Below are 13,049 nucleotides of genomic sequence, written 5' to 3'. Positions count from 1 at the left end.
ACCCACTGTCTCCTGATCTTCCCCGGTTTCTCTTCTGTGGTCTGCACTTTCCTCCGTGGGTCTGGGCGCGCAGTGGGCAATGGTGGATCAATTATGAAAAAAGAAAGGGGGCAGGGGCGCCTGGGACAGTCGCCCGGGTGTCACATTCCCAAAGTCACACACAGAAGCAAGCACTCACACCATCTCACACATTCCTGTGCTGGGTCCCAAACCCTGGCCCGCAGTCCCCAGACCCGGAGCCACGTCCACCCCGATGCACGCATACTGTCGCTCCCTCAGCATCACACCCACGGAGCCCCACGCTCACCACGGCGGGGTCACCGACTCAGAACTGCACCCCCAAACTCCCACCCGCCATCGCACACATTCTGCCACCCCAGGCGCATCCTCAGCTCACACACACACACACACACACACACACACACACACACAGCCCTCGCTCTCTGGCATGCGGACACACACAGACACACACACACACACAGTCGCTCACACGCACACACTCTGGCTGTGCTTTTGTGTTTTGTCGGAATTAATGAGAAAAGTTCCCGTGCCCTGCGGGTAATTAGTGTCCTTGGAGTTAAATAAGCTAATGGCGGGCACCTCTGGCCCAAGCAATTATGTTTGTGTATTGAATAATTGATTCAAAGCGGGGGAAGGGCCGCTAATCAGATCTGAGCATAATGAATTGATTTAATTAACAGGGGAATCTGAGGGGCCCTGGGAAACGCAGGCTTCACTCCGCTGCGGCGAGCGCGGCGGGCGCGCAGAGAGGACGGGAGCGCGGCTCGGCCGGGCCCGGGAGAGGCAGCTCGCACGGCTTCGGCGATCCCGGCCCGACGGACGCACCCCGACCCCGCCCGCCCCCGCCCTCCCGCGCTCCCGGTCCGCAGGGCCGAGCTCCCCGCGTCCGTCCGCCCCCGTCCGCGGCTGCAGCTCGCGAGGCGCGGAGCCCGCGGGGCCGGAGGAGCAGAGCAGGCGCGGGAGGCGGACTCCGAGCCGCGCGCCCTCCGCGTCCTCGGCCCGTGCGGGCTGGAGCCGCCGGGGGACCATGGTGTTGGACCAGGAGGACGGTAGGTGCCCGGAGACGCGCGGGGCGTGGGGCGCAGGGTGGGGGGCGGTAGCGGGGCCCTGCCGAGGCCACCCCGCTTTCGGCCGCAGCGGCCCCGCGCCAGCCCCAGCAGCTCCGGCCGCCGGGCGGCTTCCCGGAAGCGCGCGGCGGGACGTGGGGGGTGTGACGAGGGTGCCAGGCTCAGCCCCCCGGGGTTCCTCATCGGGGTTAGGAAGTCCCAAGCCAGCCAGCCCCACACGCTCCGGCCGAGAACTTTCTCCCCGCTCTTGCTGCCTCCCAGGCACCAGGAGCGCCTGTCCTCCCCGCAGTGCCCGCTGACCCTCAGCCCTCCAGCCTCCCGGGGTGTCTGCATGTCCCCAGTTCTGCATCGGACTGTGAAATGGTTCTCCCAGGGGGGTGCCCTGAGAACCTGGGGTTGAGGGTGGAGTCAAACCAGCATGGTTCTGAGGTTCCGGGGTCTGGAACTTACAGCTGCGGGATGGGTGACATTGCTTCACCTCTGGAGGCACTGGAGAGGGCGCTCACCATCAGTCTTGCCCCGCTCCTCCCCTCCGCCTAGCATGATAGGAGGTGCCTGCCGGCTGTGGGCCATGTATCCAAAATATCAGGGGGCTGATTTGTCTTGAAGCTGATGAAGTTTACGCTTCATTTGGTGATCTTGTGTTCCTTTTCTTAGAGAATCCCCTTTGCCCCAGATGCATATGTAAGTTTGGCTCTCACAAAAATCTGGATCCAGCCCTGGGTCCAACTCACACCCTTTCCGTTCTAACTGCCAGTCTCTCAGGCCAGCTCACAGCCCTGCTGGCCCATCCACCCTCCCCAGGTGCCAGGGAACTCCTCAGTGCCTGGGAGAGGAAGCCCTGAGTTGGAAGGCTGAGACTCTTGGTGGTGGGAGGCAGGACGGGTCTGGCTGACCGGCCTTTCCCTCTGGCTCCATTAGTCCCTTGTCCTACCTACTGCCTCCCTCTTTGGTGAGCAACTGGCCTGGTTTGCCAGGACCACCCGGTTTGAGCTCAGAAAGTCCTACCTCCTGGGACACTGATCAATCCTGGGCAAACTGGGACAGGCGGACAGCCTACATCCACAGCCTTCTCAGAGCTGTTGTGCAGGGATGGGTTAGCCTTCAGCAAGGGGGTGGGAAAGAGAGATTTGGTCTAAGCCTCTGCAAGGCCTAATGAATTATAACTGCGGCTCCTAGAAGGCCTGCCGAGGGCTTCCAATAACCAAAGGAGGAAAAGTGTGCACTTCTCCACTCTAGCTGGTTGCAGTTTCTGTGCATGGGCTGCCTCTGTGTGACTAGGGGGCAGGGCAGAGCGTCTGATGTGGCCAGCAGGCATCCTGATGGTACTGCAACGCCTATAGGTTCACCGTCTTGTCACCTGTGGTAGCCACAGGGAAGGGGCCCTTGTCACTTCGAATACCTCTCCGAGCATCACGTGTTAAAACCAGCTTGTAACCCCATCTGGAAGACAGTGTTGGGAGCAGGGCCCTCAGGTGCAGGCACCCCTGACAGCCTCCACTGAAGAGTTCTGGAATATCTGGCCTGCCCAGGCCCTCAGGCACCGAGTTTTCCCCGCCCCCTTCCCACCTCCAATGCAGGAACCCGCCCTCAGTGCTTCCCTCCCAGGTGCAGTGACAAACTGCGAGGACCTGCCCAGAACCTTGTCAGGCAGCCCGCAACAACCCCTTTCTCCTCACTGTCACCTTGGGGGCTGATCTTCCCTCTGCTGCCCCCAGGGGCATTTCAAGGGCATTTTGGAGCACTCTTGGTAGTGTCCAAGTGAATACATGCTCATCATCTGTGGAATGTGTCAGATGCAGGCTACCTCCTCCAGGCCCAGGGGAGCTGAGAATTCCACCCCGCTGTTGTGGGTGGGGGTGAGCATGGCCACAGGAATTACCTGGCTGCCCAACAATTACCCATGAGCTGAGAAGGGAGGCTGCTGGATGAGTGAGGCACATGTCTGCCTCTGCCAACCCAGCAGGCCCCTTCCTGGCCACGAGCTCCGGTCATCCAAACCCTCAAAGGCTTGCTGGGTAGCTCTGTGCACCAGCCTCTTGGAGGCCCCTTTCCAGATCAGTGTGCAACTCAATGCTCACAACTGGGGGTGCAGAGAGAGCCACCTCTGGACACAAGCAGTCCTTCACACTCAGCACCAATCCCCTGCTGCATACCTAGCCTGTTTCTGTAGTCTATCACTTAGCACCCCGGCCTGCTTCAGTCCCTGAGTTGGCACATAGGGCTCCTGCCTTCCCAAAGGGATGCTGGCTGTGTGGCTGCTAATTGGTTACCTTGGAGGCTGGGAGAGCTGGTGTTGGGACAGAGTCCCAAGCGCAGCGCATGGACAAGACGGTGGAAAAGTGGTTTGTGGGTCAGGGCCAGACCCTGGAAGTGAGGAGAAGCAGTCCTGGGGGTCACAAGTAAAGCAGCAGTGCTTGTGGAATGAATGCCCCCAGAACCCCCAGAGGTGTCTACAGCAAGAAGCTGCCCCTTGCCAGCTCGCCAGGCCCGTGGCTTGCTGCACTGTCTGGCCCCCAGCTCAGGCTGGGGTGAGGGGCTGACTCTAAATGAACCAGAGGCGGCAGAGCCAAAGGCTCCCTCAGACCCTCAGGGTACAGCTCCGGCTGCAGCGGCAGGGGAGAGATCAAGCTCACAGTCCTGAGGGACGGTCAGGCTGAGCAAAATGATATATTTAATACCAAATGTACTCGTGGACTATTAGGATTAAGTATTCAAGATGAAGAGGAAAGCAAAACCCTCTGAGCTGCGGATGAGGCATCTCATTAGAAGCCGCCTCTCTCCTGTTTTCTCAAAGCCCGACTTCCTGCCTAGGACAGAGGAAGACGGGCTGCAGCACTGCTCCAGCTCCCCCATTCCTCACCCCTGTCAAGCACCTGCATTGGGCCTCCAGGGCTTAAGGGGCAGGGCCTGGCCTCCAGGTCTCCTTTGTACTCAGTAAACCCCCTCAAATTGTCTGGGGTGCCACAGTTTACAAAGCACATGCACATACATTATGCCATCTGATCCCCAGAGCAGGTCTTCCACTTCACCAACAGGGAAACTGAGACAGGGAGAGAGAGAGAGAGAGAGAGAGAGAGAGAGAGAGAGAGAGAGAGAGAGAGAGAGAGAGATTTGCTAAGCCACTGTTGATAATAGGCAGAGATGGTGTGAAATCCCAACTGGTGGCCCTTGGCCCCTCCAGGGACTTCGGCTCCCTTCCCCTTGCCTGGGCCTACTCCTCAGAAGAGCTACCAGGATTGAGCCTTCAACACATTTGCCTGGAGCCCTCCTTGGGCTGGGAAAAAAGCTCTTGGTTAATGAGTGGCCTTCCTGGAAAAGGCAGCCTGGGCACCACCCCCAGGGCTCTGGAGAGACACAGGGTTCAGGAGGAAAGGAGCTGGACACTGTCCCCCTCCTGCCTCTTGAGTTACAGAGCAAGAACTGTGAAGTCCATAATAGCAGGAATCTTTGCTTTGTTCACTGCTGTGTCCCCAGTGTTCGGCGCATAATATATGCTCAACAAACGGCTGTGGAATGAGAAAAGCTTTCAGTGCCATCCTGTGCTTGCTCAGAGAGAAGTTAAGACAGGATCCCGGTTTCTGTGGACTCAGGATGCCCTTGTGGGGGAAGGAGCTGCTGGGGTAAAGGTGTTCCTGTGAGATTCAGTGGAAGAGTTTGTGCCTGGCACAGGGTTAACTTTGCCAAAAGATCCAGGGAATAACCAGAAACCCCGGGGAGCTGGGGCAGAGCAAGTAGGAAGAGAGGGTAGGAGGTCAGAGAAAGGTTGCCCTGGTGAGAGGGGCGCAGAAATCAAGGCTGGGAGGCTGGGAGTGACAGACCAGGGGTCCTTCAGACAAATCTCCAGGATGAGGACCTGGGTCCTGCCTGAGCGGAGCCGCGCGCCGAGCTGGGGCCGAGCGGCCTCCAGGTGGCGCTGCGGAGCCGGCAACCACGCGTCTCCACTCCCCATTAACCCGGAGGAAGGGGGGGCCTCGGGAAATGTGTGCATTTATTCAGTAGCAGGAGTGCAAACCTCATACATTGAGAGAGAAAGGCAGCGGGAGACGGCCGCCGAGATTCCCCCATCTCTTTGAATATAATTTTAGATTGAGATTCAGATTAAATCCGAGGGGAAAACACTTTATGAGGCTGAAAGCAGTGTCGTTGCCAGAGCCCGGGTTATGAGCTATCAAATGCAATTACATTAAGACAGATTATACTGGGCAAATTGAGCCATTTAGAAGGTGAGAATCAAAGAAACGGCTCTGATCCTCTCTTCCCCTTCTCTCTCTCTCTCTCTCTCTCTCTCTCCCTCTCTCTCTCTAAATTGCAGTTCGTAGTTCCTTCAATTCTGAGGCACAAAAGTAGGTGAGACGGCTTTTGTATCTGCGAAGTGCTTCACTCCTGAATGTAATTCTAGCTGAGTGCAATCTAGGTTAAGAGCCGGACAAGCGGGTAATTAGAGCCGCTCGCTGCCCGAGGACCGGCTGCCCCGCCGAAGCGCGCCCGGAGTCGGCGCCCTTCTCCTGGCCGAGCCGAGCTGCGGCTGGACACGGAGCGCCCGAGATGATGGTGCTGGACAAGGAGGACGGTAGGTGGCGGGCGGAGGTCCGACGCCGGGCACCCCCGGCCTTACACCGCGGCGCGCGGGAACACACGCGGGGGGCTCAGGCGCGCACCTGCCGGGCTGGGCTGGGGTTGCGGGGGGAGCGGCGCGGGGGCCGGGCGGGGGCGGGGGCGGGGGTGGGCGCGGGGAGGACCGAATGGGACTGGGGAGGAGGGCGGTGAGTCAGTCCCTGGGTGCGGGCCCCCTGGGCCCGGCCGCGGGCGGGCGGGCGGGCGGGCGAGCTGTGCACGGGCCAGGTGGTGCTCTGCGGGCCAGAGGCTCCCGCTCCCCTTAGCTCTCCGCGCAGCGGCGGCGGTTCGTGCAGAGCATTTCGTCTTTGCGGCTGCTCCTCTCACCGCAGCCATCACCCTCGCGTCGCCGCGTAATCCGAGAGGTGCCGAGCGCTGGGCAAATCAGTGGCTTCTGGAAAATCGGGCTCCGGGGCTTGCGGCGAGCCACGCTCGGGGAAGACGGCGCCCGCCCTGGGGTGCCATGCGGGCGAGGGGAAGGCGGGCTGGACCCTCGGGGAGATAGCTCCCCACAAGTAGGAGGCGCCTCCCGTGCTGGTCCACTGTCTCCCTGTGTCCTGAGCGCGGAGACAGGAGTTTGGCCCAGAGGAAGAAAGTGTCGCGCTACAGGCTAGTAGCACTCCTGCAGGAGTGGCCGGCGAAAGTGGCATGGGCCTGCCGTGGTCAGGATCCTCAGGGCTCCTCAGAGGCCAGAACGGAGGGTTCCATGATTGCTGGAGGCCTCTAGCAGGTGGTCCCTCCTACTCCAAAGCCTTCCTGATTGGGGGTGCCCTGCAGTTAGTGTCTGGTGTGCACAGGAGAGGTTGGGGAACCCAGTCCCCTGGAGGGTAAAACCAAGTGGGTGTCCTGTGACCCAGGCACAGACCCCAGGGTCAGAGGAGAGGCCGTCCCCTGGCTGTCCCAGGCCCTCCTGCCCTGTAGGTGAGGGTTGCTCAATTTGTTGGCTGTAGGGAGACGTATGTCTATGTAATAGTTGACACACAGGCTGCTACTGGGACGGAACTGGAAGGTGGGTTTTCTGTGAGTTACAGCGATTGTGCTGGCGCCCTCTGACCTTCTAGTGAGTCTCCACTGGGCCTGTGCCCTCTCCCCACCAGGTCAATGGTGCTATTGACATGGTCACTTGGCAAAAACTTGAAGTTAAGTCACTTGCTCAAGGTCACACAGGAGGTTCACTTTGCTGCTACCACGTGCTGATGCCCCTAGACTCCCCTTGACCTTCTGAGATCCCCAGCCGGGAGGGGCGATTAAAGTGTCTGTCCTCAGGGTGGCATGTGGGGGAGCCCTGTGGCCAGTAAGCCCATGAAGGGTGATTCTCAGTATGTGTGTAGTAGGAGATGAAGAGGGAACTCAACGCTTTTGGCCAAAAGAATCCATTTGCCAGCGTCTAGCTGGGGTGTGCCATCCACCTCCTGTATGCTCTTCTCTCTTCGGGGACCCCTTCCCTGGAGGCCTGTGAGGGCCATCAGAGGACTGGACCCCTTCCCTGGAGGCCTGTGAGGGCCATCAGAGGACTGGACCCCTTCCCTGGAGGCCTGTGAGGGCCATCAGAGGGCTGGACCCCTTCCCTGGAGGCCTGTGAGGGCCATCAGAGGGCTGGACCCCTTCCCTGGAGGCCTGTGAGGGCCATCAGAGGGCTGGACCCCTTCCCTGGAGGCCTGTGAGGGCCATCAGAGGGCTGGACCCCTTCCCTGGAGGCCTGTGAGGGCCATCAGAGGGCTGGACCCCTTCCCTGGAGGCCTGTGAGGGCCATCAGAGGGCTGGACTGCTACAGTTGTATATGGGATGAAAAGAAGGGCTCGGGCCAGGCTGCATAGGGAGGGAGGAGCCTTGATGTAGCCCCTTTTGTTTCTAACTCCCTGTGTCATCTCAGACCAGCCATGCTTATCTCTAGACTTCAGTTTCCCTCTTGGTAACATGAGGGGCTTAGAGAAGCCAGTGCTGGGGTCTCGCTTGGTGTCTGGGGTACTCTCACTGTGGGAAGCATGTGGAAATCAGGCTATGTCTTTAGGTCCAGGCCAGAAATCCAGTAGACCGGGCCCTCTACTTGGGAGGCCTCAGGCAGGGAGATGGACCTCTTGGAGGTGGCTCTCTGTCCAGGCACCCAGAGTGCCGTGGGCTCGTGATCCTAAAGGCTCTCAGATGAGCTCTGAGTGGGAATGGCTCTCTGGAGGTCATTTGAGCCAGTGTCCTGCCTCCAGCCGGCACTGTACTTCAACCACCCAGACACGTGTGTTTCCTCCAGACCTGTGGCAGGGAGCGTGTGGTGCCCCTCAGTGCCCCACCTTGTCCAGTCTAAATAATACGGTGCCCACTTGCATTGATGCCCGTGAGCTCTGGGGCCCATTACAGCACGAAGCCTGCAGACAGCCGGAGTCCCGAGGATTCTTGTCCTGCGCAGAACTGTCCCCCAAAAGTAACCTTTCTGCTCCTAAATCCACTCTCCACTCCCTATTAGAGTCTGGCCTCTCCTGGTTCCACGGAACCTCGAAACTGGCACCTGTAATTAGGCGGCGGGGGGGAGGCTCTGGATGCACTCACCTGCCCTTCTACACCTGCTGCCTACTTTCTCCCTAGCACTTATGCCCTCTCAGCAGGTGGCCATTTGGGCCGGGTGGCAGCATTGGCCCCCAAGGGCAACGTTGTCTGGCTGCAGCAGGGACTCAGGGCTCTTATTAACCACCCCCAATGCCTTTTCTCCACCTGACAGCATCTTGTCGGAAGAGGCCGAGGCTCCTCTGGTTGAAGTCGGGTCTGCCAGCTGCCACGGACCAAAGCTCTTGCTCTGCTGGGCTGCTGGGCTTTCATGTTGCACTTCTGAAAGATAATAAAATATCAATCGCTTCGCCGTAGCAACGGGTTTAAGAGACTTTCTGAAGTATTGAATCGTCAAAAAAAAAATTTTTTTTTTTTTTTTTTGCTTTTAAGCACAGTGCATTATTAATAAAGTAATCCATTAGGTCGAGCAGTGAAGGGCCACCACAGAGAGGAAAGATCTGTTTTGCAAACGGTTAAACTTCGGGTTTTAAGATTAATTGCTTTCATTTGGACGCTTGCTCTTGGCCTAGCCATTTCCACTTTACTGGAACTCAGGGTCCAGGCTTTCTAAATGCCGTCGGGTCTGCCTGTCAGCAAAGGGAGCCCAGCTCCCACTTTCCCGGAGAAATAGCCCCCCTTTCCCTGGCACCTGTGCTTGCACTGCCACCAGGCTGTGGGCTTTCCGGTGAGGCTTGAAGTCCTAGGGGTGCAGAGAGCTACTGTCCTGAGCCCCAGGAGTCAAATTAGCCTTTAGACTTGTGGAGAAGAGGCCCGTGAGTGGGGGCAGAGAGCAGAGAGTCCAGACCACCCCAAGAACAATGAGAGCCTTGGATTGTGGGGGAATGGCAGGAGAAGATGCTGAGGATACCCTTTTGGGGGTGCTGGTGTGTCCCTAGGCGCGGGCTGGAGAAGGGTGGGTCTGGGTGTAAGCCGCCTCTGCAAAGACCCAGTGGGAAGGCTGGGGTGGCCACAGGAAGCAGCGAGCAGGCTGTAGAACCAAAAGCCAGACATGATTCCTAGAGCATTTTTAATAAGTAAAAATGCCCAAGGAGAGTGGAGCTGGCCTGAGAAGGACCAGACAGCGAATCTTCAATTGTTAATGACCGCCGTGCGCACAGCCTCTGCAGCTGGTCCATGAGGGCAGGCTCTTGGCTATGCTTGGGTGCTGAGCTGCAGGACCTCCTGGGGTATCCCATCATGCTCTGGACCACAGAGGGTCCTGGGGGCCTCTCCCGGCAGAGTGTGGCCAGTACTTCCCTGGCCTGGAGTAGAGGCAGGGAATGGGCCCTGGCACTGTTCCATGCTGGAGACCCCAGCAGGGCAACAGGAAGGTGGATCCCAGCGGGCACTGCGGCCTCCTGAGGCCTGGGAAAGGCCTTGGAAGGCTGGCAGGGTGGGGATCAGGCCTGGCACTCGGGGGGTCTCCATCTGCACCTACCGTGCCAGCCTGAGCAGCAGCCACCGCCTCACGGCTGGGGATGAAGCATCGCAAATCTCGAGCAGCACGCACGGCCGCTTCCCCTTCCTGCCCAAAGGTGGGAGTCTGTAAACATGGGTCTCCTCCACCCCCTCTCTGAGCCGTGGGTTAAGAAGCAGGTGCTTCTCTCTGTTCCCTGCTCTTCCATTCACTTGCCCACATGGAGCACTAAGGGGGGACAGGGAAACAACATAAATTGGTCTGTCGTCCAGAATCCATGTCTCACTAATGTACCCAGATTAACTCAACTGTAAATTGTCTCCTTGGATGGCGGTGTCTTGCTAAAAGTTTCCCATATGATTCATGATTTGGATTGCTTTTAACGGCTATTGGCTAAGCAAGCCGGTGACTGTACAAGGTGATGCAATTGGCATTAGCGAGGGGAGGCACGGGAGCGTGTAATGCAGTCAATACTGCATTAACTACTGATGCCCAATTACAGGGAGTGGGAGAGAGCCTTTCAGGAGCATTAGGACTGGGGGAAGCTGAGATCACTGGCCGCTGCTCGCCTAAAAGCTTCACCCTTTGCATGCTGGGGTGGCCATGGTGCTGGCTTGGCCAGTCACTCGGCCTCTGTGGCTACAAGAGCTGCTTTTCTCATTCTCTCTCTCTCTCTCTCTCTCTCTCTCTCTCTCTCTCTCTCTCTCTCTCTCTCTCTCTCTCTCTCTCAACATGTCCCATGAAGATGCTTTTAGCACATAGAAATGTGCATGTTCCTAGACCCATGGCCTGCCTCTCATTCCTCCAGAGAATGGATTCCCCACCCCACACGGCGTCCCAGAGTCAAACCCAGCAGCTGCCCCACCTGCTTCTATTTAAGGAGCCCCTCAGCAGGACCAGGAGTTCTATTCTGGTCTTTCTTCCTTGGAACCATTGAATGATTTCCAGCATCGGTGGCCGACCCTCTGTGGTCATGGGCGGAGACATGAGGTTCCGGCTCGGTGCAGTTGGGCTGCTGGCACAGGCTGCTGAGGTTGGGAAGTGGCTGTGGTTGGACAGGCTGGCCTTCTTTGAGCAGAAGGCAGAGCTGGGGTGGTGCAGCTAGGGGAGGCTGATGGGGGATTGACTCAAGACATGCAGGGCTTCTCAGCAAGTGCAGGCCCCTCCAAGCGGTATCCCAGAGCTGTCCCCAAGTAGCCAGCAAGTCAAGGCAGTTGTTTACCTCTATCTCTAGGGGCGAGAGGGTCTCCTAAGAACTCTTGATCAGTGGCGTTAGGAAGATAGGAAGAAGTTAGGAAAAAATAGTAGAGAAAAGGGCATGGGTCCCCCAGTGGGCCAGGTACTATTGGACTGGCTGCCACCTTTACCATCCTGCTAAACTCTGCAGGTCCAATATGTCCATGGATCACAAAACCATGCCCACCCAATGTTGAGACTGCTTTGCCTTTATACCTTCTCATCTTTACGATGAGAATAACCACATCGAACTGGCTGGATTGTTATCAAGATTAAATGAGATAAGGTTCACATACACACTTGATAAACCAGGGAGGCTCATGTCTATGTGAGGCGACATTGCTTTCTGCACAGCGACAGTGTGATCAGAAATATTGTGCCCGGTTGGTGCCTTGTTCACTTCTGGGCAGCGGGACATCACCCTCCCTCTTGCAGTTAATTCATCTGTCATGGCCACCGGTCACTGCTGCCCGGGAGGCAAGCTGGCTCCACTGCTCACCACTGCCCAGACTTCCAAGGTGACTAGCATCAGGGGAAGAAGCCTCCAAGGTCACTGTTTGCAAGTCCCTCCGTTTATAGGGGAACAGTTGAAGCACGAAGGGGGCAAGTTAAGTTGCCCAGAGTTATGTTGGGAATCATAGCCCAGAGCTTCAGCATCTTTCAGGTTCCATGTCCAGCTGCCACACCCTCTCCCTGGCCCCAAATGCATGATGAGGCTGGGTGACAGAGAACCCTGATGAAAAGGAACATTAGCTGACCTGGTGCCATGTGCCTGGACATCCCAGTCATGGCCCTAGCCAGCCTACTGACAGCCCAGGGGATCTTTGCCTCTCTACCCTTGTTTGTGTTGTGTTGACCACCTTGCCTGGCATGCCCTTTCCCCTTTGGTTGGCCTTGCAGGAGCCTACAGGTGGCCAAAGCCATTCCAGAGTCACATCCACCCAACCTGGCAACAAGCTCATCTCTCGTTGGGTGCAGTGGGTTTATTTTGTGTTCTCAGACAGAAGCTCACAGTGGCTGACACGAGCAAATTAAAAGCAGAAGGTGTGAGAGGAGTAGGCAGCTGGTCCAGATTGCAGGGGCACATTGGCTCCCCAATTCCTACCTCCTGCCCCTTCCTAACTGAGTTTTCACGTGCAGCCTGCTGGCATGATTCAGGAGACCTGGATTCTAGTCCCAGATGACTGCCATGTGACTTCAGACAACTTATTGGGCCTCAGTTTTTCCATCTCTACAATGGGCACAACACCTAATGGGCACCCAGTGTCCATGTACGCATTTGATAAGCCAGGAAGCTTCATGCCTGTGTGAAGTGACATTGCTTTCCACACAGTTACAGTATGAGCTTTTTCACTCTTGGACCTTAGGGGTCAAAGAGACATAATAGCTATCGTTTTACTGAACCCTTACCTACAAGTAAGATGTTGTGCTATGGATGTGTATCAATGAGTTATTGCTGCCTAAGCAACCACCTCAAAACTCAGAGGCTCAAAATAAGCATCTGTTTAGCTCTCGAACCGCAGTTTTGGGGTCTCACTCATGCCTGGCAGATAGCTGATCAACTGGATGCTGGGGTGACAAGGCTGCATGTCCCTCCTCACCCAGCAGACTCTTCCGGCTTGCTCACATGGTGGAGACAGGTCCAGGAGAGAGAGGGGACACACACCAAACTTCATATGGTCTAGGTTTGGCTCTTGGATGTTGGCATTTGGCCAAAATACATCACAAGGTCAACCTCAGTTCAAGGGGTGGGGAAATAGATGATACCCTTGAAGAGAGGAGGTGAAAGTCACATTGCACAGGATGTGGCTACCCAGAGGGGTAGAGAGTTGGGGCCATTTCTGTACTCAACCCACCAAAACATCTTCCATGTATGGTTTCATTTAATATCCTTAACCACCTTAGGGACAGCGACGATTGTGATCTTGATTTGACAGATGAGAAATCTGTAGAAAGAGGCTGTGTAATGGGTCGCAGGCTCCACACAGCTCGCAAGTCCAGAGCTGGGCTGTGAACCCAGGCTGCCTGACTGTAGAGTGAGCAGGGGAGGAGCAGTGAGAGGATGACTTGGGGAGGTGGTGAGGGAGGCTTGCTAATGCGGGGGTGGGGGAGAGTGTCTGCGCTGCCATCTGAGCCCGGGCCTATTCCTTCAT

General features: G+C 57.2%; 1 protein-coding gene across 1 annotated transcript in view; it reads left to right on the top strand.

The window, feature by feature from the left end:
* The first annotated feature begins 794 nt into the window (after positions 1-794).
* The window catches only part of LMO1 (LIM domain only 1), a 36,651-nt gene continuing 24,396 nt past the window's right edge, over positions 795-13,049 (top strand). Inside the window, exons 1-2 of the mRNA XM_059711118.1 lie at positions 795-1,070; positions 5,404-5,661. Coding sequence (XP_059567101.1) covers positions 5,637-5,661 — 25 coding nt within the window. The 5' untranslated portion in view covers positions 795-1,070; positions 5,404-5,636. The remainder of the gene's footprint in view (positions 1,071-5,403; positions 5,662-13,049) is intronic.

This window comes from Myotis daubentonii, chromosome 9 (genome assembly GCF_963259705.1).
Source record: "Myotis daubentonii chromosome 9, mMyoDau2.1, whole genome shotgun sequence".
NCBI classification, from domain to species: Eukaryota; Metazoa; Chordata; class Mammalia; order Chiroptera; family Vespertilionidae; genus Myotis; species Myotis daubentonii.
This window is presented reverse-complemented; position numbering and strand designations above follow the sequence as displayed.